The following is a 26,477-nucleotide window of genomic DNA, read 5'->3' as shown; positions in this document are numbered from 1 at the left end:
CCAAGGCCGGCTAGGTGGCCGCCTTCTCGGAGCACAGAGACCGCTGCCACACTGCCCTCCATCAGAACATCAGAAGCCCCCAGGGCCCCCTGGGCTGGTGCAAAACTCCATCCGTGGAAAGAAAGCCCGGGGTGAATGGCGGTGCCCTGGGAGGAATATTTCCGACTGGCCTTGCAAGAGAAACTGCCTGCGTGAGTGTCTTGGAATGGCAGGGAGGGCTGGAAGGAGGGCAGAAGCGGGCGGGATGACCCGTGCCTTCCTCTTGCCCACTGTGGCTTCTGGCTTCCTTGGGCAACTCCTGCTGGGGTATTACTGTCCCCACTTCACAGAGGAAGAAACTGAGGCTCAGAGGAAACCGGTCTCTGGGCTAGTTAGGGCAGAGCTGGGTTAACAGCCTCTGCTCCGGATCCCCACCCCTGGCTGCCATCCGGCTGCGATTAGATCCTTTGCACTGAGATGGGAATCCCTGCAAAGCTCTGCGCTTTAAAGGAGGAGTAGAGGAAGCTTGCCGGGTGCCTGCTTTGTGCTCAGCAGTGACCGAGGGGCCCAAGCTCAGTGTCGGTCTGGACCGGACTGGTGCCGGGAAGGCCCTCCAGCACATTCTGTTGGAGCCTCCCTTCTGCTCTCTACACAGCACCGTGGAGGGCTGTGTGCAGCACTGTGCACCCCCCCCCCCCCCCCCCCGAGCATGCCTCCAGATCCCAGTCTGCTCCTGGAGCCCTCCCAGGGACGTCTGAGGGAGGCCGAACAGCCTTCCCAAAGCAGCTTGGCCGCAGCAAGGAGCTGGTCTCCCCTGCGCCCCATCCAGACTTCCACCAGCACCCGCCTTCCGGCTCTGAGTTCATCCTTCTCTCCTTTCCCCCCACCTCCAATCACGGCAGCAGCTCTGCTCTCACGCTGTAGCCCGAACCTACCCTCCTCACCTCTCCCCTACAACCACCTGACCAGCACCACACTATCTCTGTGTTATCCCGGAACCCCATCACCGGTATCCCGGCGGCTGCCCTGCCTCTCTTACGGCCCTTGCCCCCCAACAGCAGCCTCCAGCTCTTCCACAAACCAAGATCCTCCTCTCAGGGCCTTCGCACTGGCTGTTCCCTGCAGGTGTCCACATGCTCACTCCCCCTTGCCCTTCGCGTCTCTGCCCAGACGACCTCAGAGTCTCCTCTGAGAGACTTTTTCATCTCCCTATTGAAAGATTTCCTTTTGGGGCGCTTAGATGGCTCAGTCGGTTAAGCCTCCTACTCTTGATTTTCGCTCAGGTTCGTGTTATTGAGCCCCGTGTCAGGCTCTGCGCTGATAGCTTGGAGCCTACTTCGGATTCTCCCCCTCTCTCTACCCATCCCCAATTCGTATGCACGCTCTCTCTCTCTCAAAATAAGTAAATAAACTTAAAAAAAAAAAAATTCTTCCCCCCTCCCGCTGCCCCTCCGCTTGTGTGCACACTTTCTCTCTTTCAAAAAAAAAAAAGGGGGGGACACCTGGGTGGCTCAGGTGCTTAAGCGACTGCCTTCGGCTCAGGTCATGATCTCACGGTTTGTGGGTTCGGGCCCCGCATCAGGCTCTCTGCTGTCAGCTCGGAGCCCGCTTCTGATCCTCTGTCTCCCTCTCTCTCTCTGCCCCTCCCCTGCTCATTTTCTCTCCCTGTCTATCTCAAAAATTAACACATAATAAAAATAAAATAAAGATAAGTAAATAATAAATTTTAAAAAAGGAAAAGATTTCCTTTTGTCTGCTTAATTTTTCCTCTGAGCACCTACCACGGCCTAGCCTTATTTATTGTTAGGTTTGTTTTCTGTGCGCTCCGGCCCCCCCCCCCCACCCCAGCAGCCTGGTGGCTTTTGGAAGGTGGGGATTTTGTCTGCCTTGTGCACACCTGCACCCCTCAGTGCCTGGAAAGATGCCTGGCACAGAGTAGGTGCTCGGTACAATTTATTGAATGAATTCAATAAATTCAGCAGCTAGCGTGGGGCCAATGGGGGTATTTCAGGCACTAGTGGGGGGGGGGGGTTGGGGGCCCCACCCTCTGCCTCCTTCATCCCTGCCTCCTCCTGGAGCTCCTCCAGGAAGATCCCGGGGCAAAGTGTGGATCACTTCCCGCCGGTGCTGCGTCTCCTGGAGAAGAGGCAGGAGCTGGTGGACGCGGACCGAGGCCTGCAGGCCCAGAAGGAGGTGAGCCTCCACTGCAGTCCCTGAGACGTTTTGGGACCCCAGACCAAAAAAACCACAAGTGTCCAGGTGGGGAAGCACTGAGAAGATGCTGCAGGAGCCCAGAGGAAGCCTCTATCTCCACGAAGGGGTGGTCAAGGAGGGCTTCCTGGAGGAAGTAATGTCTTGGGATTGGGAAAGGCAAGCAAGTCGGCTTGGCCAGTAAAGGAGGGTGGGGTGAGGAAGGAGAAGCGGGCAGAGGGAACAGCACATACAAAACTGGAAGGCAAGGACAAAACACAGGTAGATGAACGTCTGGAAGGCAGAGTGTCAGAGGAAGTAGGTGAGACGAGGCCGGAAGGACGCACAGGGAAGCTGGCTGCGGGGGGCATTTGGGCTTCATCGGGGGTGGTGGGAACCATGGGTGGGTTTGAGCAGGGGTGTGCGGACAAGCTCAGGAACAACAGATAAGTAGGATCCTGGAAGTACTGGATAACCTGGACCCCCAAACACACCGACACCCACTCCTCACCTCCCCCAGGTGTTCCAGACCACGAGAGCAGCGCTGAAAGAGCGCTGGGAACAGTTGGAACAGAAGGAGCAGGAGCTAAAGGGGTCCTTTGTCCGCTTTGACAAGTTCTTGAAGGTAGGTGGAGACTGCTGGGGGGGAGGCAGGTCAGCGGGAGTCTCTATCGGACACGGAGACACGGATAGAGATAGAGACACGGAGTCTCTATCCTGCAGGGGCAGCCTCGCTCGGGAATTTTAAAAGTGTGCTAATACAAGAGGTTGTAGAGTAGGAAATACACACGCACCGCCTGTCGTATTCGAGTTTTCAAAAAGCGTGGGGGAGAGGAGAGGGACCAAAATCAGAGCTACTGCTCACTCTGCCCACGGGCCACCTGTCTGCTACCACGGCTGGGCGCGCCAAGTGTCGGGGCGGTGGAAGCAGCGAGCCCCGCGGGCTCCCGGGTCCCGAGGGCGGTCGCCTCCGCTCCGTCCGCCTCCTCAGGACACCGAGGCCCGGCGCACCCGCGCCCTGCGGAGGGCGGCCCAGGAGCGGCTCCAGGCGGACCGCCGGGAGGCGGAGGCCCTACGGCTTCGGGCCCAGTTCGAGGAGCTGCAGCGGGAGCGCGCGCGGCTGCGGTGCCGGCTGGAGCGCCTGGAGCCCTGCGCGCGCCTGCTGGGGCGAGTGCTGGAGCAGCTGCCGGAGGTGAGTACCCTGCGGAGGGGCACTACTGGAGCGCTGACTGTATGCCAGGAATCGCCACTTATTGAGCACTGACTGTATGCCAGCGACAAGGTTTGCTCTGAATTCTCCCCAACGCCCGGTGATGTAAGTCCTGTTCTTGTCAACCGCATGGGGGAAACCCGGGTCCCCCCGCCCATTTTTACAAACGGGGAAACTGAGGCTCAGAATGGTGACTCTCACTCAGGGGCACACAGGAGAAGGAGGGGGTGTGCCCAGGCACTCAATAGATACCGGTTGAACGGAACCATAAATTAATACTAATCACAGGCAGTGAAGTTGGCTAGGCTTTATGCTGGAGTGGGGAGGGGCGACAGTAGTCCTCGTTTCTGGGGTAGGGGCCGTGCGATACCCTCATTTTGCACGTGGGCTAACCGAGGAGGCGCCGCAGGGCCGGAGGGCGAGGGGAGGGGAGGGGGCTGCGGGCCGGCTGAATCCCCATCTTGACCGCACCCTAGTTCCAAGAGGTCCCCGAGCTGGTGGCGCGCTTCGACGGCCTGGTCGATATGCAGGCGGCGCTGAGGCTCACGGAGCGCCAGCGGCTGGCCGAGCTGGAGGAGGCGCGCGCTCGGCTGCAGCGGCTGCGGGACGCGGGGCAGGGCGAGCTGCTCGGGCAGGGCCGGCGGCGAGCGCAGCTGTTGCAGCGCCTGGAGGCCGCGAGGGAGCGCACGCTGCGCTGGGTACGGCCGGGAGGGAGGAGGTGGGCGCCCGGGACCCCAGCCTCCCACCTCCGGAGAGGAGTGCCACGAGTGCTAAGAGCAGAAGGCAGTGGTTACCCCGGAGGGGAGCCCACGAGTGCTAAGACCAGAAGGCAGTGGTTACCCCGGAGGGGAGCTGCGCTAACGGGCGGATTCCAGCGTCTGAACGCGCTTCCGGACACAGGAGGCCAGTCCTAGCCCAACCTGACGCCCAATTCCTGCACTCCTCTCCCGGAGGCGCCCCGGCGCGCCAGACTGGAGGGAAGGGAGGGGGCTCCCCCCACCCTCCTCAGCAGGCCCAAACCTTGATCGGGGAAGGGGGCGGGGTGTTCTGCAGGAATCCAAGTGGATTCAGATCCAGAACACGGGGGCAGAGAAGACCCTTCTCCTGGGACGCACTAGGATAGCAGCGCTCAACCTGTTCCAGCTAGTGTGCCGGCACAAGACGCACCCGCCTGCCCTGGACATCGAGGACACTGAGGGGCAGCTGGAGCAGGTGAGCTCCCTCCTTACGTGCCCTCCAACCCCCAGATTCAGAACTTCACAGTGCCTGAAGTCTCCGGGTTCAGTATGACCCTCTGTGATCAGGGCACACACTTCCAGCCCCCCCCCCCGGGGTGGGGTGGGGGGGACGTGGGCTCTGTGGCCACCTGGGAACCCTGCCTAGGCGGCTAGATTGGTCTTGGCTCGGCGGGGCATCTGCTCTGTGGCCAGAAGCAAGCCGCCAGGCCCCCTCTCTGGGTCCCAGGCCTCTCACTTGCGCCCAAGGGCCGAGGTGTGTGACGATATTGTACTTTAGGCCAAGAGTCTGTCTTTCGTCCCAGGCTCAGACAGCATTAACAAGTGTGACGTCAATAAGAAACCAGGTTGAGACTCACCCTTGCTCCTGTCAGGGACAGGCCTCTGCTTCCCCAGGGAGAGGGAGGGCGGGGCCGTGCCCTCGTCTTTCTGCACAAGGGCACCAGCAATGGCACTGTGGCCCAAGTCGTTCAGGTTTGCAAGGTTGCAGAATATGTGACATGGTTTACAGAGGGAGGGGGTTTCGGACCCCTCTGTTGTTCCTAATGGGGACCCAGAGCATGGTTCCTTTAAGCGGAAGAAACACAAAAGGAGGCACCCCAGCCCCTGCCACTCCTGTCCTGCGCCCAGCACCCTCGACCCCAACCAAACGCCAGGAACTGGGGCCCCGGGAGCCTACCTTTGTTCCACACCCGGAGAGGGATGGATGTCTCCGCTTCTCCCAAGTCTGGCCCAGCACCCTGCGGTGCACGACTCCAGAAGGGACAGAGGCTCAGTTATGACGTAGCAGGCAAATGCCCGTCCCTTTTCAACCAACCCCGATTCTACCAAAGAGAAAGGCTCATTGTGGGGCGACTCTACCTTTAACCCCTGTAGTGCTCTCTGGTCTCTGGGCCTGGGCCTCACACCCCGTGGAGGCGACAGCGGCCGACCAGAATGCAGAGACTGGGTTTTGTGTTCATTGTAGCATTTTTCCAGTTGTCCTCCACTTACGACAAGGGGTAACCTAACTCTCTCCTATTTTTGTTAGAAATATAGTTTCCCTCTCAGTGACAAATGCTAAGGGAGAACCCAAAGATAAGTTCATTCAAGCTCTAGCTCTTTGGCAGTGGACCCATGGGCGTTCATGAAGTTCGTATCAATAAGTTTAATTAGGACAAAATCTGGGAGTGTTTGGAGAGGAGAGCAGACCAGACACCGGTGAATATGCCCGATCTGTTTAAAAGGGGGGAAACGAATCGTTGCAAATAAAAATACTTTTAATTGTAACGCAAGTGATAGCCAGCTAGGAAACTATGAGGGTACCTGCCGACAACCACAAACCATTTCGGGGGTTGGAACGGAGACCCGAAGAACCGAGAACAGTTTAGGGCAGGTTTGCCGGCTGCTGGTAACCAGCACGTTGCTGGCTTTTAATAGAGGTCTCCACCCCCAAACCCTGCGTTGCAGCATCCTGGGGTGGAGGGTGGGGACGGGATACGCGGGGGCTGGGATGGGACTCTGGCTGTGCTGGGGACCCCCAGGTGAAGCTGTTCATTCTGGACCTCTCTGCCATGCTGACCAGTCTTGGGCAGGCCAAGCCCACACCTGCCTGCTAGCCCTGACCCAGGTAAGCAGGGGGACAGGGGGGCCCCCTGGAAAGGAAGTGCACACTTCCTGCGGGGTATGTGCTGAGTGGCTCTCACCGGAAAGTTGGGACGGCCGTGCCCGCTGGGGCTGCCGTGGGAAGTGCATGAGAGGTATACAGCAAGAACTAAATAAATGTGGGCTAGCTGGGGGGCACCAGTCCCTCATCCACCACATGGCCTGGCACCGGGTCCTGCCTCCCAGGACAGTCATGGCATTAAACAAGCTGATGTCTGTCAGGTGTTTGGAACGAAGCCTGGTGCAAATTCTGGCAAATTCTAGGCGGGTGTTTGGTGAGTAAAACAGCCTCGGCAAGAGAGCCACAACAGCAAACACCCGTTCGCGGGGCGCCTGCTCACAAAGGCTCTCTTGCGGATGGGCACAGGTGAGAACCCAGCTGCCGGGGGCCGCCTTGACCGTCCCAGGACCCCAAGGCTTGGAGGGCAGAGGCCAGGACAGCTTCTGACCTCTGCGGTGCGGTGGGGACGTGTTAACCCCTTCACAGCTGGAGGGGAACAGCTGAGCCCTCTGCCCCCCACCCCACTTCCCCTCCCCTCCCCCAGCCCATGCCCTCACAGCTCGTCAGGCCCCAGTCCCTTCCAGCTCCTTGGGCCGACTGCGCTCCTGCTCCACGGGGGGTGCTTGATAAAGGTTTATTACATTAAAAATACATCACCGGGCCTTAGGCACTCAGGGCTCGGACCCGTGTGGCCGCCACCTCTGGGCTCAGGAACCACCCAGAACGCGGGGAAGTGGCAGCGGCGGGGTCGCCAACTCGGGCTTCGGCCGTCCCGACCTCGCTGGCAAACTCCCGTGCGCCCTCAAAGACCGTTTAAATGTCTCGTCTTGGGCAGAGGCTGCTGGCGCTCCGTGGCCGCACGACACTCCTCACGGATGACGGCGCCGCGGGGAGCTCTGCCAGCGCCCGGCACGGGCCAGGCGCGCGGTGTAGACAGGGGACGTCTGCCGATGTCCGCGCTTGGGCCCGGGGGGCCGGGCCACCTTCCTCACATGCTCTTCCTCATCTTGCCCTTCTTGGAGCGCGCGCCCCGGCCGAAGGCACCCTGCCGCAGCTCCTGGGCGCGGCGCCGGTTGCGGGCGGAGAGCTGCTTGAGGCCCCCACGCTGCAGGAAGCGCAACTTCTGGGCTCGGCGCCGCTGCTTCAGAATCTGCTGCTTGGTCTTGAGCTCTGAGCGCACGCGGCCTGCAGGGCCAGCTGGGGTGCGGGGCTGGGACGCGCCTGCCAAGACAGGGATCCAAGGAGCTCAGCCTCCGGGATGGCTCCCGGCTCCTCCCCTTCCGGGGGCCTCCAGACCGCCCCTGGGGGGGGGGGGGCCCACTCCCGTGCTGTGCTCACTGCTGTGGCCCCAGGGTCTGGCACGTCGTAGGTGCTCAATAAAGCTTACAGAGTCTGCTGCTGTGGTCAATAGCACGGAACCGCAAGCCAACCCTGCCAGGGTTCAAATCCCAGCTGGGACCTCTTGGACCTCGGGCAAGTCACTTAACTTCTCTTGAGCCTCAGTTCCCCACTCTGAATGACAGATAATAGCACCTGCCTACTGGGTCCCAATGAGGAGCAGACGAGTTACTATGTGGACAGTGCTCAGAACAAGGCCTAGCCCAGAGGAAGAGCCTCCTGAGGTTAATTATCACGACTACAGATCATCCAACAAAGATTTCTTGAGCATGTGCTCTATGGCAGGCACTGGGGACCCAGCACTGGTGGACAAAGACTCCAATCCTTGTCTCCCTGGATTGCATGCCTTAGGCTTGTTAGCTTAACCTTCCTTTGGTAGCAGAGCAGTCACAGAAGGCCAGAGAGGGGAAGGGACTTGCCCAAGGTCACGCAGCAAAGTGGCAGCAGCCCAGGTCAGTGGCCTCACCCGGGCTGCTTTCCCAGGTCTCCAGAAGGGCACTTAGCCCCTGCCTCCTGTCTCCCCACGAAGCTCTGGGTCCCCCTCCTCTACCATGTTCCCTCTCCCTGCCTGGCTCCTCCCTTCCCACGAGAGTGACCTTTTCAGGGCTCCCACACGGACGATCATTAAGGCGGCCCCAGATGTCTCCACTGGGGCCGGGGCGCCTGACAGGGGCCCGTCACCTCCTACGGGGACAAAGCTTGGAGGGAGAACAGCTGCTCCTTCCCAAGGCCCCCAGGCCATACTCCCCTCCCCACAAGCCGCCCGCCCGCAAGCCCAGAACAGCGGTCTGCTCCATCCCAGGTGGGCAGGGGCTGGGCAGCGAGGGGTGAGAGAGCCCAGCGGAGGCAGGGCCACATCACAGAGGCGCAGGGAGATGGAGACACAGACAGAGACACAGAGAGGGAAAAGAGAGACATAGAGACACAGGGAGGGGGAGAGACCAACACTGGGAGATGTGTGTGTAGAGAGAGGAACAGAAACAATGAGGGAGACAGCAGGAGACAGAGAGGACACAGAACAACCGAGAGATGCGAAGAAAGAAGACAGAGAAAGAATGAAGAGAGAGACAGGATCAGGGACAGGGATCTAGAGTCACAGACGCAAAGACAGAAACTGAGACCCAGAGAGAGGACGCTTCTGAGAAAACCACAGACAGACCGAGAGGGACGGACAGGGGAGGCCCAGCCCAGGAGGAGGAGTGCCGACAGAGAGGGAGCACGGCCTCCAGGAGGCCCGGAGGGAGGATGGGGACGAGTCTAGCAGCTGGGACATGGAACAGGGCCCGGATGCAGAGGCACCCAAGAGGCAGTGACCAGCCCTGCAGGGTTGCGGGGAGGCCTTGGATGGGAGCACCCAGGCTGGGTCGCTGCCCTCACCTAGAAGACGTTGTATCTTCTCGCCCCCAGGTCACGTGTGGCGTGCCCAGCATAGAGGCCGTTCCCCCAGAGCAAGGGGGAGCCCTCTGACAGACAGCAAGCTCACTCCCAGAGGTGGGGGCAGCACGGGGGCCATCGCCCCTCAGGCCATGGCAGGGGTCCTGAGTGCTGCCACCAGGTGGCCTTTCTGCCCCACAGGGCCGACCCGGCCCTGGCGTGCAGGGCAGCTGACCACGCCGTGCCTGGGGAGCGCAGGCCCTGCCGACACAGCCCGTTCAAATCCCACTGCAGCCTGGCGCCGGCCCAAGGGCTCAGGCCCCGATCAAAGAGAATCAAATGCCCAGATGATCTAATGGGCCACTTGCCAGTCTGTTCTGAGGACCGTCCTACCTTGGCCTCTGCCCCGCTTCCCCCCTCTTCGCTCTGGGCCTCGCTGCTGGGATGCCCCTTCGTCCTCTGAGTCACGATCATCGACTTTCTGCTTCTGTTTCCACTTCCGGTAGCTGGGAAACGGTGTTAAGGAGGCTGCATGCTGGACCCTGGTGCCCTAGACACCTACGTAGCAGGTCCTGCCCCGCTGGCAGACACAGGTCCCACCTCTGGGGGGCGGGGGCAGCAGGAGCCGCTTGGCCCCACCCCCTGGGCCCCACCCCCGACCCAGCTCCCACCTCCAGGGGACTCCGGATAGAAGCCGCTTGGCCCCACCCCCCGGCCCCACCCCCCGGATACAGGTCCCGTTTGTAGGAGCTGCTGATGTAGTGGCCACTCTCCGTCTTGATCTTCTTCTTGTCTTCCTGGCCTGACTGTCCCACAAAGCGCTTCTTCTTACGGTCCCTGCGGGAGAGGGACTTGGGAGGGCTGCCATGGAAGGAGGGGGCCGGGGCGGCCCGCTTGCCCTCGGCGCCTGTTCCCACCCCGGCCCTCTCACTGCCTGGCTGAGAGGACTCAAGGGAGGCAGCGTGCCTGTGCCTAGCACGCAGCAAGTGCTCAGTAAAGGCCTGTTCCCTGCCCCTCCTCGTCTCTTCCTGGCAGCCCAGGTGTGGGGTCACCGGGAACTGGGGGGCCTGGAACAGTGTTAGGGGCCCCTCTGGGAGGGTTCCCAATCCTACTCTGCCACCTCCTGGCCCTGCGACCCTGGGTGGGGTCCTATCACTCCTCAGGAACCAGAGTCCAAATGGGAGGAATGGGTCACGAGCTCTGTCTAGAAAGACGAGCTGGCAAAAAGGACAGATGGGTCAAGATGGATCATACCCTGTTGTGTATGATGAAATTCAGGGGGTGGGAGGTGGGGGTGGGGGTGGGGTCACTGTCCTCGCTGTGTGTGATCACGTGGGACAACACGGGGGGGGGGGGTCACCATCTAGGCTGTGCACAAATGGGGGGGGGGGATTTCCCGCTCTAGAGGATCAAACAGGAGTCAGGATGGGCAGGGGGCCACGGGCCTGTTGTGTGGGACCATGCGGCAGATGGGGGCACGGAGGGCACTCGCTCGCTCGCTTACCACTTGAGCTGCTGCCGGCCCCTGGTCAGGTTCTGGGCTTCATCCCCCATCAGGTCCAGGACAGCACCAGCCACCTGCTGCTCAAATGCCCCCGCAGCCCCACTGATGCTCAGGCTGCAGGGGGCGGGGGTGGGAACAGGTCACAGGGTCAACGGCGAGCCCATCAGGCCCGACCTGCCGCACCCCAGGACCAGCCAGCCACTGACCCCCGCTCGCTGTCAAAATCCTTGGGCCGGTAGTGGATATAGAACTCCTGGTCCCGGTGCCGGGCCTCCTCCCTCCGCCTCTTGGCTCCCCGCTCAGGTCCCGGCTGCTGCCGCTTCCGGCCTATGACCTCTGTGAAGACATCCTGGCGGACAGAGGCCCCGGTCACACCGGCAGCCCCCGGGGAGCCCAGCTGGCCTCTCCACCCTCCAGTCCAGCCGGAGTCGAGAGCCAGGGGCTAAAAGTTTGGTATTGCCAGTTCCGCCCTCAGTTTCCTCGTCCGCGTTCCGGCACCGCCTCAGCACCGGCAGAGCAGACCGGGTGGGGGAGAGGGGGGCTGTGGTGCCAAGCGGGGCAAGACCCACCCTCCAGCCCCAGGCTGGTCCCTCAGACTGCGTGACCAAGGCAAGGCCCTGCCCCTCTCTGGGCCTGGCCTGGCTCTACACAGTATGGACTAGTCCCAGGGTTTTCACCTGTAGTTTCTGGCTGCTGAGCCCTCTGTCCAAATCAAATAGAAAAGGGACATGCTGGTGGACGAGCAGATCCAGGACCTCGCCCACCAGGTGGACAGGCTGTCCGTGTCCCCCCGGCCTGCCTTCCGGCACGAAGGTCCCACATCCGAAGCTGCCTGCGTCATGCCCCACTGCTCCCAAGAGTCCCCTCTGCCCCTTTCCTCCTGCCCCGGGCCTCAGGCTGAGACGGTCACGGTGACCATGACAATGATACAGCCAGCACTAGGGACCCTTGGGTGCCGCCGTGAATCTGCCCTGCGGGCCCAAGACCAGGGACCGTTGCCAACTGGCTGCTGTGCCCTGGTCCACAAGGTTCTGAAAATGAGCTTCCCTGAAATACACTTGGTGGCAAAGGCCGAGCTGAGCCACCAAGAGGCTGCCTGTCACCTCGGCGTGGGGGCCGCACGTCACGTCCTGTTGCAGGACCTCCGATGCCTCTGACAGCAGTGACCCCCCCCCAGACCTCTGTGGGGTGTTAGGTCTACACAGGGCACCCACCCTGAAGATCCTGGATCCTGAGACACCTCTGGCACCGGGCTTTTGGGCGAGGCACAGGGACCACTCGGCGACGGGGAGGCTGAGGCTCCGAGCTACCGATTTGCACGTGTCAGGGGTGGGGCCCGGCATCCACCCGCAGCGACTGCTCAGAGCCCTGAGAACAGCCCCTACTCTGCCCTTACCCCCCAGGCCCAGAATCTAGGGTCCCCAGGGTGGGGCCCATACCTCCAAACTCTCTCCCGCTGCCTCTTCCTCCTCCTCAGGCCTCTCTTCCCGGGGTGCCGGGCAGCCTGGGCCTGGGCCAGCTGGGCCCTCCTGCTGCCCCTGCCGGAAGGTGGCGATGGCCTTGCGGTCCTTCTGCCGCTTGGCACGCATCACCTGGCTGCTGACGTCCCGGCTGGAGGCGTTGATCTCAAAGATGGTCTGCGGAGGGGACACAGGAGTCCTTCACCCATGGGCCGCCTCCTCCCCGGCCCTGCCCTCACCAGTCTGGGGGGCTCCCTATGGCATTTCTCTCCAAGTCCTTTCAACGAGGTGGTTATTCTCATTACCTGCGTTTCACCGTTAGAAACGGGAGGCCCAGAGAGGGCAAGTAACCAACCCAAGGTCACACAGCTGAGACAAGCCAGGGTGGGATCTCAAGCCCAGTTCACGCGGCTCTGAAACCAGTGCTCGTAACGATGACACTCTCCAGCTCTCCTTCCCTGATACCGGCTGCCTGGCTTGCCCACTCCCGGGAAGGTCTCTCTGTGTTTCCACGCGCGCCCCGCACAGGCACCAGGTGGGGTGCTCAGGGGGCGTCAAGAGGGGATGACAGGCTACTGAAAGCCAGCTCCGGGCCTCTGACACGTCACTCCCCGCTGTGAGCCTCAGTCTACCCCTCTGGAAGTGGCAGGAGATGGCTACCACATGGTGAACCTACTGCAGACCAGCCGGGAGGGTTCTAGAACGGGAGGCGTCTCTAGAGATACCGACGAACCAGCGCTGAGAACAAAGAACCTGCAAACTCCGAAGGAAAAGCCGCCCCCCCCTCCCCGGGGTCCCGCTGGGGGCGGGGGGCTCGGCCGGAGTCCCGGCTCCACGGCGGCCACCGCGTGACCCCAGGCCGCAGAGGGCCTCGCCCCGCCCCCCGTGTGCTCTCACCCCCTTACTCACCGCCCGCGAGCGGTAGTGCTTGACGGTGTCCACCAACCTCAGCCGCTGTAGCTCCTCCTCCTCGAAGCGCGAGCCTGGTGGGCGTGGGGAGGAGGCGTGAGGCCAGGGGCAGGCTCAGCGGGGCCCACCCACCGCCTCCCCCCCACCCCGTCCCGTTCCCCAAGCGGGGACTCACTGAAGAGGGGGTGGAGGCCCAGCCCCGCGACGTCCAGCTCCTTGGCCCTCTTGATGGACTCGGGCGAGGGCGCGGGCCGGGAGCGCACGTACTGCTGCCGGGCGTTGTCGGCCACCCGGCCCAGGCCCCGCAGCTCCAGCGACGCCGACAGGGCGCTCCGGAGGCCGCCCTCCTCGTCGTCCACCACACTCTGCGGCACCCGGCCCAGCATCCCGTCCCCACCGACCGCACCTGCCGGCACACACGCAGAGCCCGTCCGGCCCGGCCCCGGCCCCGGCCTGCGGCCGGCCCTCCCCTCACCGGCCCCAGAATCACGAAACGAGCCGCAGGTACGGAGCAGCTCCCGCCGCCAGCCGCGCGGATGTGCCCGACCGGGCGCCCAAGGTTACGGCCCCAGGGCCGCCGCCTGTGTTTACGAATATAGTCGTACTGGAACTCGGCCCCATCGATCCGTTTTCTCACTGCCCCTGGCTAACTTGTGCTCCAAGGGCAGGGTTGAGCAGGTGCCACGGACCGTATGCCCTGCAAAGCCCAAGCTGTTGGCTACTGCCTTCTGCCGACTCGCCCACAAGACCACCGAACCGCCACGACACTCCCCTGTTACAGAGGAGGAAACTGAGGCTCAGCAGGGGTCGGGAGTCTTGCCCAGCAGCTCTTCGGCCCCCACGCTGAGTCAGGAGCCTGCCGGCTGGCCTTCCTCTGCACAAAGTGGGCCCCGGGCCAGGCCCCCCACCCTGGCTGGCGCTCAGGCAGACGCAGGATGGTCTCCACTGAAGGCCAACCACTCTGTGGGTGGCGTCATGCTGGGACGCTGCTGTGGGGGCTCCTTCCCTCTCCCTGCCCCTCCCACCCCCGCCGCCCGGTGTCGATCTGGGCCTGCCACAGGCTCCAGAATGGGATTTGGGTGCCGGGCCCAGGGGCTCGGCCGCAGGGGCTCCTGACGCTCCGAGGCACAGAGGCGGCGCACGGTGGGTGCCCGGCGAGCACGTGCAGGGCTGTATGCCGTGTCCAGGCCCCGAGCACAGGGTCCGTTTACACCGGGCCTCCCGCCTCCCTGCTCGGTAATAAGGAACGCGGGATGCGTGGCTTGGCCTCACAAATTCTCCGACGAACGCACGAGAACGTGTGCGTTGAGGGCTCGACGGGTGGCAGGCCCATAGGTGGAGGCTGCCGTGACCGCCGTTTCCTGCCCTACGTGATCCCACCCCACAGAGAGCGAAGAAAAGTTCTGTGAGCTCGGCCTAAACCCGAGTCTCCCTCTACCTGCCTGAGACCCCCAGAAACTCAGTTAAGTGCAGGGTCTCAAACATATACCTCCAGCGGCTGGGCACACACGAGAAGTGGGGGGTGAAGGCTGCGGTGAACCGGGGGCGGGGGGGGGGGGGAGAGGAGGGGGGCATCTATCCAGGCATGTGGCCTAGCACTGCCTGTACAGCAACCCCAGGAAAAGGCAGACTCAGCACAGGCAGACCTGTTTTCCGAAAGACATCAGAAACCTGGATTTTTATGTGAAATCCTGAATTTAAAATACGGGGATCTCGCCCCAGGGCCAAATCGAGGCCTACCTCCTCCCCAAGCCAGGACAGCATCACCCCGGGCTGCACCAGCAACCCACAGGGGACCCACAGGGAACTCCTGTCCCGGTGCCCCGGCCTCTGCTCACCTGAGGGCCCTTCATGGGGGCGGGCAAGGGTGAGGGCACGGCCGAGGAACAGGTGCAGGTCCAGCAGATAGGGGACCTCGTCTGGAGCCACCAAAGAGTAGGCTGTGCCACTTCGGCCCGCCCGGGCCACGCGGCCTGTGGGAAGAAAAGGTCAACTTGAAGCAAAGACAAGGGACTCCACGGCCCAGCATGAGTCCCACTGGCCCCACTCTAAAGCAGCAAGCCAGGCCAAGGCCGCACCTCACCGAGCCGCTGTCCCCAACTACAAAAGGAGAAGGGGCACCAACGATCACCGGGGTTCCCTGCACGAGCGCACGAGTCAACGCCGCGCTCTGGGAAGTCGGCAGAAACAAAGATAAGGCACCTAGCTCGTCGTCACTATCAAAAGTGTGCAGTGTCCCCACTTTGGGAGATCTTCCCCCAAAGACCTGACAGAGAACTGGCTAAATGAACGAGCTGGAAACCCCAGGGTGGGACTTATACAGGCGAGGAAAGGGGCCAGCACACTGTGGCCGGTGACCAAAGCCGGACCCCTGCCTATTTGTATAAATAAAGTTCCACAGGCACACAGCCATGTTCCTTCATTTACGTATTTTCAAGGGCTGCTTTCATGCTACAACAGCAGAGATCACTGAGACTCTAAGCCCCCAGAGCCTCAAATCTTTACTTTCTGGTCCTTTACAAACACAACTTGCCCACCCATCATAGAATGATGCTTAATGGTGAGCAAAAAACACGCACGACGTACACTGATGGAAGAAACAGGTTACAGGAAGGAATATCCGGCGACTCTCGTTCTGTGTTAAGCGAACCCCAGTGTGACCCTACTTTGGGCTTGTTTCTGCCTCTCGTAAAAACAAAGTGTCTCCATATTCAGGAGGTTCATTTGGGGTGGTCTGACTCACAGTTGGTCACAGAGCACAGGAGAAAGTCCCCTTGGGGGTTCTGTGGACCCCACAAGGAACCTGCAAGCCACCCCTCCCCAGAGCCATGGGAACCAGGGCACCACAAGCAGCAACCAAAGGGAGACCAGGCCCCCTGTCCCGCAGCAGGGGACCCAGATGGCGCCTCCCACACACCCCGACTGGAGGTGGAGGCGGTTCTCCCGGGGCCCACCACGGGTGGCCACCGTTTACTCATTCAATGACGTTGAATACACGGAACCCGCCGGCCAGATTCTTCTCTCACGGACGCGTGGTTTCCTTACCGGCATTTACAAATGCAACACGCACGTTCGTGAGTGAAAAGGAGACAAAGAAAGCAGAATGGTGGTGGCCAGGGCTGGGGGAGGGAGGATGGGGAGCTCGTGTTTCATGGGAACGGAACTTCAGTTTGGAAAGAAGGAAAGGTTCTGGACGTGGCTGGTGGTGATGAGTGCACAGCCATACGAACGTACTCCCTGCCCCTGAACTCACCCCTAAAAACGCTGTGTGTTATGTATGTTTTACCGCTGTTTTTAAAAAGACAGCAGTGACAAGGGACACAGCAAAGTGACAGCCATGTCACCAGGGAGGCAAGAAGGGATGGCGGTGAAGAAGGGGTTCCAGCCCCAGCTGCCCCACTTTGCTACCTGTATGACCCCTGGCCAGTTATTAACCTCCCTGGCCTCAGCTTCCTCATCTGTGAAACAAGAGCCGATGCTGTCGACACCTGCTACGTAAGGCTGTCACAAAGACAAAAAGAGCGAGTAAAACATTGGCACCTGGCCCCGCAGGAGCGCTGGCGGACCATCGAGTGGCCATCACATCACTAACGAGAGGCACGTGACTTACTGCCTTCCGTTGCTCTGTTTCGTTTTGTAGTTTTCCTGCTATGCGCGTGCCTTACTTTTATTACTGGAGATTAAAGAGTGCTTGGCCCGGGAGGGCTCAGAGGAAGGGGGGCCCCACGCGCAGACTCGACAAAGTCAGGAGCTCCTGTCCGCCGTGGGTGAACAGGAGGCAGAGGGGTCTGCGGGTGTTTAAATTGTGTGAAGGTTTAAAGGAGAGGAGCTGACCAGACAAAGTGACAGAGTTGCAGGGAGGGGGCTGTGAGGAGGAGGGGCTCAGGGGACGTGTCATCGGGGACCATGACAGCAAAGGGAGGCAGCGAGCCCAGGACGGGGAGTCAAAGTGGGAGGAGGATCGGCGCTGAGAGCCGTGGGAATCGTGCCAGCGCCCTGCCCCGGAGATGCGAACGCACGGGCCCTTCCCCGTGGGCCCTCGAGTTCTCCAGCTGTGGCTCCAAGCCCCACGGTCGCGGCCCCCGCCCGGGGCCCAGATCCAGCTCCCGACTCCTCACCCACGCGGTGCAGGAAAAGCTTGCCCTTGGCAGGAAAGCTGTAGTTGATGACGTTGTCCAGCAGCGGGATGTCCAGGCCGCGGGCCGCCAGGTCCGTCACGATGAGGGTGGAGCACTTGCCGTGGGTGAACTTGGCGAGGTTGATCTTGCGGGCCGTCTGGTCCAGGGCGCTGTAGATGTGCGCGCAACTCACCCCCTGGGTCGTCAGCAGCTGCGCGGAGTGAAGACGAGAGGGAGGGAGAGGGGTAAGGAGGCTGGCGGGAGGCGGGAGAGCAGGCCAGGCCATGGCGGGGGTGCCACGGTGTGGTGGTAGGACCAAGGGTTCTGGGGTCGAGTCCCTGTGGTCTGAGTCCCAGCTCTGGGGGTAGGTCCAGCCCAGTGTCTTCATCAGCACCAAGGGGACTTCACCCCACGTCTCTGCAGGGCTGTTTTGAGTACCGAAGCAGAGGACAGGTGCTGAGGTGTCCCCTAGAGAAGTACCGGCCCAGGACACAAACTCTGCTGCTAAGAAGCTGTGTGACCTTGGGCAAGTTACCTAACCTCTCTGTGCTTTCACTCTCCTTATCTGTAGGATGAGGAGACTAAGAGTTCCCTTTTTGTAGCCTTGCTGTGAAGATTAAATGAGCCAATACGCACACAGGGCTGAGCGCAGGGCCTGGAACACAAGAAGGGCCGTGACAGTGTGAACTGCTCTTCAAAAACTTACTACTTTGGTTTTACTCATCAGTGATTCCAGCAGCTGCACAGAGGAACCACCGTTAAAAGCGCGTCAGCCAAGTGAAACCCAGTGAGCTGCGTCCTCAGAACACAGGCCCCAGGTGGGGCCGACCCGGGGTAGGTGGTGACGACTGGCAAGGGGCCCCGGCAGCCTCCGGGGCACGCGGACTGCCCCACGCCAAGGGTCACGGGTATATATGTATGGAAAAACTCATTAGGCTGCTCGGGTGCCCGGGTGGCTCAGATGGTTAAACATCCAACTTCGGCTCAGGTCATGATCTCATGCTCCGTGGGTTCGAGCCCCGCGTCGGGCCCTGTCATGACGGCTCAGAGCCTGGAGCCTGCTTCGGAGCCTGTGTCTCCCTCTCTCTCTGCCCCTCCCCTGCTTGCTCTCTGTCTCTTATCTCTCTCTCTCTCAAAAATAAACACTAAAAAAAAAAAAAGCTGCTCTCGTGAGCTTAGGACGCCTTCCTTACACAGCTTCCAGCTTGCAGGGTACGTCTCCACTTTAAAATGTGAGATCTGGGGGACACCGAAAACCTGTAAGAAACGGTAGGATTGTGGGGGATGTACTTCGAAATAACCTGGCTGCGGGGGAGTGTCAGAGAACTCAACACCGGCTGCGAGCTGATACCCGAGTACTTGGGAGTCAGTCACGCCACCTGCCGATGTTAGTGTGCGTTCAGAATTCTTCACGATAAAAAGTTAAAGAACAAAAGGGCTCCGGCCCTGGCCTGCGTCCAGCTCTGGTGCTGCCCTCTGGTGGCCGCACACGGAGCTGCAGCTCCGGGGGGGGGGGGCCTCGGAGGAGGCGCTGGCCCCCAGGGAGGGCGGCCCTGGGCAACCCCGTCCCGGCTCCCTCAGGGCCCCTCTCTCACCTCGCTGAGGTACTCCGCGTGGTGCTTCGTGGCCACAAACACCACCGTCTGGTCCTGGGGCCGCACGACGGTGCGCAGCAGGTGGAGCAGCACGGCGGCCTTGGTGTCCTCGCGCACAAGGAAGAAGGAGGTCTGCGGGGAGAGGGGCGGCGGAGGATGGGCTCCCGGGGCCTCGGCCGCGGGCCCAGGAAGGGGCACGGGCGGAGCCTCACCTTGAGCTGCTCGTTGAGTTTGGCATCCACGTCGAGCCGGATGAGCACGGGCTCCGTGAGGCCTGCGGTCGGTCGGCACAGGGAAGGGGGGGTGGGGGGAGGGAGTCACAAAGCCAAGCCTCCCCCACCCCCCCCACGCCACGCCCGGCCCCCACCCCCAGCGGCGGCCCGGCTCACTCACCGGCCCGGGCGAACTCCACCAGCAGCCTGGGCAGCGTGGCAGAGAACAGGACCGTCTGGTGGCCCCCGGGGAGGCGGCAGAGGATTTCCTGCAGCTGCTCGGCAAACCCCATCTCGAAGAGCCTGGGGGACAGAGGGCGGGGGTCAGGAGAGGGGCTTCGGTTCCCGCGAGCCCCCAACCCGCGCCCCGGCCCCCACCGCACTCTGCCACGCGGACTGGCGTGCGGCCCACGTGCTCGACGCGCTCTCGGGCTCCCCTTTTCTCCGCGTGACCTCCTCAGCCCCAGCAGCACCGACCTAAAAACTGTGTCTGTTCTCAGGCACGCGCGGGGTCCCGCTGAAGCCAGTGCGGGCGGCCCCCGCCCCCGTCTCGTGTCCTCGGGTACCGACCCTCCCAGCACCTGCCCGCGCAGGCCGCCAGGTCCCCGGCCCGTGGGCGAGCCCGCCAAGGCCCACGGACCCTCAGATTCACCCAAGTTCACGGGGCTGCTACGTGATCCCACCCCTATCTGCGCTCCCAGCCGTGTGCTGCTCCTTTCTAGTTCTCTGACACCGCCTGTTGGTTGTTTTGCTGTTGTCTTTGGTGCCCCTAAAAGCGGATACCGGAGGCAAACGCAAAATAAAAACCAGAAGGCCGTTGTCAGCTCCGGGGCCGCCTCGGGTCTGTGGCCCACGTTGGGGAAAGCCCTGCTCTGGGCAGGCCACGCACGTCTCTCCCGGCAAAGTCCGTCCTCCCGGCCCTGGAGCCAGCCTTGACGCGGGTGCACGGCGGGGCACCCGCGGCCTCACCTGTCCGCCTCGTCGAACACCACGTACTCCACGCTCTGCAGCTTCAGGTTCATCTCCACGGCCACGTGCACCAGGCGCCCGGGGGTGGCAATGATTCTGCAAGCAGGGGTGCGGGCTGGGTCACCCGGGGCCAGGGCCACCGGCAGAGCCCTCCCCGCACGCCCCAGCACTCAGCCATCGGGGAAGGGGCCCCAGACCGCCGTCCTCAACCCAAACTCACACGTCGGGATTTTCGTGCAGGGCTGCAAACTGGTCTTCTATCCTAGGGGGGAGAGGAGGTGCGAGCGAGACGGAACGGGTCACTTTAGTCCCTCTCCGTAACCAGGCACCCAGGCGAGGCCCACACCCCAGCCCGAGGCTCAGACGCCGGGGAAAGGCTATTGCTGTCGTACTAGGCAGAGGCACTGCCCCGACAAGACTTACACGTTCGAACATACAGAAGGACCGATACCACAAAGAACTCCCACCGGGTTCCCGTCCTTGCCCCCAGACCCCTGGGCACACAGCCCTAACTTGAGTCCTCCTCTGAAACATCCTCGGGACCCCTGGGGGAGCCAGAATTTTGAGTGTGGCCTAGCACAGCCCAGGGAGGCGTTTCTGGCGATCACAAGCCCCCACTTTCCCAGGGTGCTCGTCTGTGGGACAAGTGTGCTGACTACACACACACACACACACACACACACACCGGACAGAAGGTGGTACCAGCACATTTTCCCAACTGGGGCGATTACAGACCTCCCTGATGTCTGGGCAACAGCTCACAAGTACGTGCACGTATTAAAACACGTACAACCGAGCTACCCATTTAGTTGACCCTGTGCACTGGTGGCTCCTTCGGGAGCCCCGGATCCTCGGTCCGAGTTCCGGAACCTCGGTCGCAGTTGTGTGGGAAATTCCTGGTGTTTTACTGCACGTTTCCCTCCTTTGAGGAGTGTGCAGGGACACTGTTTGTGAGCAACCCAGGCTCAATCTGATACCCTGGAGACACGGGGTATGCTTTCATGGTGGTGACCGTGGCACGGGGCAAGGGCACACTTACTTGTCCCCGCCCAGGATCAGGGCGGTCCTGAGGCCTGTGAACTTGCCCAACTGGAGAGAGAGAGAGAGAGAGAGAGAGAGAGAGGGATGACTCAGCCCGCGCAGGCCTCCCTGACCGGCCCCAGCTCAGCCCCGCGGCCCCGGCCCCAACACACCTCCTTGGTGAACTTCATGGTCTGCAGGGCCAGCTCGCGGGTGGGCGAGAGGATGAGGGCACGGGCCCCAGTCTGGGCGCTGCGGGTCTTGAGCCGCTCAAACATGGGGATGAGGAAGCAGGCCGTCTTGCCGCTCCCCGTCCGGGCCATGGCCACCACATCCTTGCCATCCAGGATCATCGGGATGGTCTGGAGAGGCATGAGCAGGGGAAGGGTCGGGTCAGCTCCACGCGGTCCAGAGTGTCGAGTCCCCCGGGGTGTGGGCGAACTGGGGTTCTTGTTAAGTGGGAAGGGGCTTGTTGCCCAGTCCTGAGCCCATTCCTGCCAAGGCTTATTTGTACACTTGCAGGGACAGGCAGCTCACTACCCTCACCTCTTTCCAGGGCTGAAACACCGTTCTTTAGGTCAAGCCAGACTCTACCTCCCTGTTTCATCCTCCTCCTCCTCGGGACCCCAGAGAATCGTTGTCTACATCTTGGCTAAATGTCTGAGGACAACACCCACAAGCAGGGGGTGACAATGGGGTGCCTGTGAGCTGCCCGGGCGGGGGCTCAGCGGTAGGCAGCCAGGGGGAGGCTCAAATGGCAAAGAGGCCCGACTTTCTCCACCTGTGAAACGGACCAGCTGTGTGGGGCTTCAGCCAGACTAAGAGGGGATCAACGTGACAGCCGGGACAAGGGGTGGCTGTCAAGAGGCTGGACAGGAGGACCAAGTCAGTCATCCCCTCCTCCCCAACTCCATTAACTTGCCCCATCTCGTACCTTCCTCTGGATGGGTGTTGGCACCTTGTAGCCCTTCTTCATGATGCCCTTGAACACTGGGTAGCTCAAGCCTGGGAAAGACACAGGGATGGTCAGGGGGAGGGGAGACCCTAGGGCCCATTACAGAAAACTACACGGGACAAATGACTGTGTCATCAACAAATTAACAGCCAGAAGAAAAGAAAAGCGACAGAATAAAACTGAGAGAGACTCGGGAGACGTGCCTGCTGACTGGGGGGGGGGGGGGGGGGGGGGGGGACAGGAACCTCCTGGGGATTGCTTTGAACACACTTAGTGCCACCACACAACTGGGGTCTGAGAGTGGCGGGGGCTCGCAGGGTGCTGGGGAGCTGTGCCTGTTCAGGCGTGGTAAGCTCCTGCGTCTCCTGGAGGCATGTGGGAATTATTCAGGGATACCAGAGCGGAGGTCTGCGATTCGCTTTAGAATCCTCCGGGAAGACGGGGACAGAGGACACAGGACTAACCGTTGAAATTGGCAATGGGTACTGGGAGTTCACTGTTTTCTAGTTTTTGATACGTTTGAAATTTTCTATAGATAAAAGGGTGGTAAGTTGCCAGGGCCCGTGATGGGCACGGGCGTGGGTGCTGACAAATGAAGCACGTGGTCCTGCGTGGGGGAGGTGGCCTTTAGAGACTGAATGGGACGGGCCTTGCGGCAATGGGACGGCAAAAGGAGGCCTGGGGACAGGGAAGTACCATGGTTGTAGCTGGTTTTTGGTCAACCCTTCATTTTTACAATTCAGAAAGGCAGAAAGTAGCCACGTGTAAATGTTTTTATTTGCTTTTTCTCTAATTATTGATGAAATTTAGCACAGTTTTAGTACATGAACCTGCTGTCTAAATTCCTTTTGCGAGCCGACTATTCATTTCCTTCACCCAATTTTCTATCAGGGTATCTTTTTCTTATTGATTCGTAAAAGCTCTTTGTATATCAAGGATATCAACCCTGTATCTGTCCGAAAGGTTGCAAGTATATCCCTGAGACAGCATTTACTTTAACTCAGTTCACAGCGTTTTTCGGCATACATATGTCTGATTGAAAACAAGTCAAATTGGACAATGTTCAGATCATACTTACAAAGGGCTTCTTTTTTTTAGAATTACAAAAATATTCACCTTGACATTTAAATCTTTGTGCCGGGTGCTACTGATTTGTAAAGAGCAAGAAAGAGGGTTTAGCGTTATTTCCAGTGAGCCAGGTGTCCCAGTCCCACCCAGCTATTCCACCTTCCCTCCCTCTGCTCTGAAACGCATTGTCATGCAGTAAATCCCCGAATGTCCTGGCGCGTTCTGTCGCCAGCACTGCTTTAACCGCTCTCTCGCTGGGCCAGGCCTCAGTGCACCGAACAGTTGCCACGGTGCTGGGCCCAGAGCAGACATCAGTCGCGCACCGCAGAGGGCATGACGAGCCCCTGCTCCTACTGCCCCACTGTCCCCGGATGCCTGGCTCACCCACCCATGGACTGGAAGCCTCCGGATTTCTTCTTCTTCTTGTTCTGGGCTCGTACCATGTCCCGGGTGTCGGGCTCCACATCTGAGGTGCATTCCGAGGTGGGGAAGGTGGGCAGGGGTCTGCCAGGTCCCAGCTGGGAGGGAGGAACGGAGAGGCGGTGTCACTCCAGGCACAAACAGACCACGGGGGACAGGGAATGTCTTGCTGCGGACGTCCCCCCCACATTCAGGCTGATGTCGCCCCTGCCAGATCACGTGACTTCTCTGCGAAAGGGCTCTCCTACAACCGGGCCAGGGCAGGGCAGGGGGTCAGAGAGTGGGCTGTGTAGACGGACTGCCTAGCTTTCAATCCCAACTGTCACTTACCAGTTGTGAGACCTCAGACCAGAGACTTTATCTCCCTGAGTCTGTGTTTCCCCATGTGGGAAACGTGGAAGACAGACCATGGCACACGCCTCCCTCGGTGTTGTAAAGACTAAATGGGTTAAGTAGAAAGCCTAGAACAGCACCCAACACATGCCTGGGGTGTCACCATCATTGTCATTCTGGCCTGTCATTCAAAGCCCGAATGAAAAACTCTAGGGGCGCCTGGGTGGCTCCGTCGGTTAAGCGTCCGACTTTGACTCAGGTCGTGATCTCGTGGTTCGTGGGTTCGAGTTCCGTTATCGGGCTCTGTGCTGACGGCTCAGAGCCTGGAGCCCGCTTCAGATTCTGTGTCTCCCTCTCTCTGCCCCTGCCCTGCTCATGCTCTGTTTCTCTCTGTCTCAAAAATAAATAAAACATAAAAAAAACCCAAAAACTCTAGAGGGTCAACCAAAGCATGCAGTGTGTGTGTGGTACTAGACTTTCCAAGCTGCCCTGTTCTGGTCCATCATTTGTCCCCACTCTGCTCTCTCTCTCCTGTCGGCCTTCTTCCCGCTTATCCAGAACCTTCTCACTTGTGCTGGCACAGCTATACCCAACCTAGACACCTCCTCTGGGGAGCCTTCTCAGACCACAGGACTGTCCCCCTGGCTCTCAGAAATAACGTTTCTGGGGGTGCCTGGGTGGCTCAGTCGGTTAGGCGTCCGACTTCAGCGCAGGTCACGATCTCACGGTTCGTGAGTTCGAGCCCCACATCGGGCTCTGTGCTGACAGCTCAGAGCCTGGAGCCTGGAGCCTGGTGCCTGGAGCCTGGAGCCTGCTTCGGATTCTGTGTCTCCCTCTCTCTCTGCTCCTCCCCTGCTCATGCTCTATCTCTCTCTCCTTCAAAAATAAATAAAAAGCATTAAAAGAATTTTAAAGAAATTAAAAAAAAAAATTTCTGGAGCACTAATTCATGATAATGGTTAAAATTTCCGTGGTGCTCCCTCTAAGCCAGGTGCTGCTCTGAACATTCATATAAATTAGCTCACTTAATCCTCACAGCGACTCTGGGAAGTAGGTACTATTAGTCTGTCCATTTTAGAGAGAAGGAAACTGAGGCACGGAGCCATGAAGTGACCTGCCCAGGCTCACACGGTCAGCAGGGATTTGAACCCTGGCTTCAGAGTCTATGTTCTTTCCTCTGTGACCCTCTATCGTCCCTAAAACTGTCTGGGCCAGAGCTGTGAGCTAAGAATGGATTTTACACATTTAAAGATTAAAAAAAAAAAAAAAATCAAACAAAGCAGACAGTGCCCTTACGTGGCCCCATGAAGCCTAAAACATTTACCATCTGGTCCTGAATAGGAAAAGTTCGTCGGCCTGTGAAAACAAAGTGCTTGGAACACACTGGGGCCCCCGAAATGTTTACTGAATGAGCAGAATGCACGAACACTGTAATTTCATCCTTGCAACAGTCTTTGGGCAGCATATAATCATCTGCTTCCTATGCACGTGGAAACTTCTGCCCTCTCCAGATGTGGCACAGAGCGGTGAAGCAATTTCTCTAAAGTTCCACAGCCAGTACAGGGTTGGGCCACATTTGAACACAGGGAGAAGCTCTTTGTCTGAACCAGATCCATGGGCTCTTCTTTGGCACCTGCTCTCTGTGCCCTCCTGTGCCTTAGTAATTTCTCCACATTCATAGAGCACCTACTGTATGCCAAGCACTGAGTTCACTGGGGTGAGGCAACACGGTAAGATCCTGTCTGCTCCCTGACCTGGAGGAGCATAGATCCCTCTCTTCATATAAACATCCACTCTTTCATCTACTTATCCAGACCCTGCTCCGCGTCAGACACCGTCTGGTCACACGGCTGTGGGAAATAATGGGCTCTAGCTCTTTCGCATTAGTGGTGCTCACACCCGCCCCCCCCCCATTTGCATACAGTTGGCACTCAGTAGCGGAAACAGTACAAGCCCTGGAACCGGAGGTCTGAATCCTGACTCTCCCGCTCACAAGCTGCGAAGTCTTGGTCAAGCTCCTGAACCCCTCTAGGCCTCAGGGTCCGCCTCTGGAAAATGGGGAAAGCCCCACTTGGCTCAAGGGGCTGGGGTGCGGATTAAATAAATAAGGCATGTAAAGTTCTCAGCAAGGAGCCCGGCACATGGAGCCTGGCCAGCAAACGCATGTTTAATTCACTATTGGTTACCCAGGGCGGCGTCAATGCCTCAAACCACGCGGCCCAGCCTCCCCTTAATTTAACCTCACAAGAATCCCGCAAACTCTCCAAGTCGGAGCTTCGGCACCCGCACTTTTCATTGGACCAAAAGGAGCGAGGACCCGCCCCCTGGGCGAGAAGTAGCCAATGAGGCGCGCGCGACCAAAAGCCGGCCAGGAAGGCCCGCAGGCCCCGGACCCCGGAACGCAGAGGCTCCGGGCCATCGGGAGCCGCGGCGTGACGGGCACGGACGCACGTGCTCACGCCGGCGGCCCTGCCCCCCGACCCCCGGCCAGCCGACCTCTCCCCACCCTCAGCTGTGACCACTTCCCCCGCTGGGGAAACCCAAGCGCGGGGCGATGCGGGGGGCTGGGGCTCGGGCTCCAAAGTGTGTCCCGGCCCCGCGCTCCTACCTTCTGGGCCCGGGCGTCATCTTCCGCCTGAATCTCAAACTCGCCGTCCTCTGAGTCGCTGCTGCGAGCCTGGGAGGCCGCGCCTCGGCGCTTCCGCAGCCCCTTCTTTTTCCTCCACTGGGCCATGGCAGCACGGGACCGAGGTCCGGCCGCCGGGCGCGTGCCGGCCGCCATGCGGGCCCCGGCGCAGGGAACCGGGGAAGGGGGCGGGGCCCGCGGGGACGTACTAACGGCGCGGCCGAGGAGGGGGCGCCGCGTCTACGTGGCCCCGCCTG

The 26,477-nt window shown here is 60.5% G+C and overlaps 2 protein-coding genes across 6 annotated transcripts; one reads left to right on the top strand and one right to left on the bottom strand.

The window, feature by feature from the left end:
• CFAP73 (cilia and flagella associated protein 73) lies at positions 1–7,168 on the top strand. Of its 5 annotated transcripts, XM_058691208.1 has the most exons (8): positions 3–191; positions 2,058–2,172; positions 2,690–2,794; positions 3,161–3,361; positions 3,856–4,077; positions 4,433–4,591; positions 6,138–6,223; positions 7,095–7,168. In XM_058691208.1, exons 1-7 carry the CDS (start codon positions 136–138, stop codon positions 6,210–6,212), a joined length of 933 nt encoding a protein of 310 aa, XP_058547191.1. In that variant the 5' UTR covers positions 3–135; the 3' UTR covers positions 6,213–6,223; positions 7,095–7,168. The 5 variants fall into 5 exon arrangements, with proteins under 5 accessions (XP_058547189.1, XP_058547193.1, XP_058547191.1 ...); XM_058691210.1 differs by lacking the exon at positions 7,095–7,168 and having other exon boundaries at positions 2–191; positions 4,523–4,591; positions 6,138–6,755; XM_058691207.1 differs by lacking the exon at positions 7,095–7,168 and having other exon boundaries at positions 6–191; positions 6,138–6,755.
• Positions 6,880–26,417, bottom strand: DDX54 (DEAD-box helicase 54). Its single transcript, XM_058691195.1, has 20 exons — positions 26,203–26,417; positions 23,230–23,359; positions 21,753–21,823; positions 20,992–21,180; positions 20,838–20,887; positions 20,019–20,060; positions 19,799–19,894; positions 19,011–19,132; positions 18,830–18,891; positions 18,618–18,749; positions 17,023–17,233; positions 14,743–14,877; positions 13,080–13,310; positions 12,905–12,978; positions 11,975–12,172; positions 10,742–10,884; positions 10,536–10,649; positions 9,764–9,868; positions 9,425–9,537; positions 6,880–7,480 (listed from the first exon to the last, which is right to left on the bottom strand). The coding sequence occupies exons 1-20, from the start codon at positions 26,374–26,376 to the stop codon at positions 7,248–7,250; spliced, it is 2,625 nt and encodes an 874-aa protein (XP_058547178.1). The 5' UTR covers positions 26,377–26,417; the 3' UTR covers positions 6,880–7,247.
• Between the last annotated feature and the right edge of the window lie 60 nt (positions 26,418–26,477).

The sequence above is a fragment of the Neofelis nebulosa genome, chromosome 11, assembly GCF_028018385.1.
Source record: "Neofelis nebulosa isolate mNeoNeb1 chromosome 11, mNeoNeb1.pri, whole genome shotgun sequence".
In the NCBI taxonomy this organism is placed as follows: domain Eukaryota; kingdom Metazoa; phylum Chordata; class Mammalia; order Carnivora; family Felidae; genus Neofelis; species Neofelis nebulosa.
Note: the sequence above shows the minus strand (reverse complement) of the source record. Positions and strands in the feature narration are given on the sequence as shown.

What these genes read in the sequence shown, in the direction of transcription:
- CFAP73 (XM_058691206.1), top strand. Translation starts at nt 136, where the DNA reads ATGGCGGTGCCCTGGGAGGAATATTTCCGACTGGCCTTGCAAGAGAAA. An exon ending in GCTTTGACAAGTTCTTGAAG is followed by an intron (nt 2,795 to 3,160) that starts GTAGGTGGAGAC and finishes CCGCCTCCTCAG; the next exon opens with GACACCGAGGCCCGGCGCAC. An exon ending in GGGAGCGCACGCTGCGCTGG is followed by an intron (nt 4,078 to 4,432) that starts GTACGGCCGGGA and finishes GGTGTTCTGCAG; the next exon opens with GAATCCAAGTGGATTCAGAT.
- DDX54 (XM_058691195.1), bottom strand. Translation starts at nt 26,376, where the DNA reads ATGGCGGCCGGCACGCGCCCGGCGGCCGGACCTCGGTCCCGTGCTGCC. An exon ending in CCCCCATGAAGGGCCCTCAG is followed by an intron (nt 13,311 to 14,742) that starts GTGAGCAGAGGC and finishes GTGTGCCGGCAG; the next exon opens with GTGCGGTCGGTGGGGACGGG. An exon ending in GATTTTGACAGCGAGCGGGG is followed by an intron (nt 10,650 to 10,741) that starts GTCAGTGGCTGG and finishes CGCCCCCTGCAG; the next exon opens with CCTGAGCATCAGTGGGGCTG.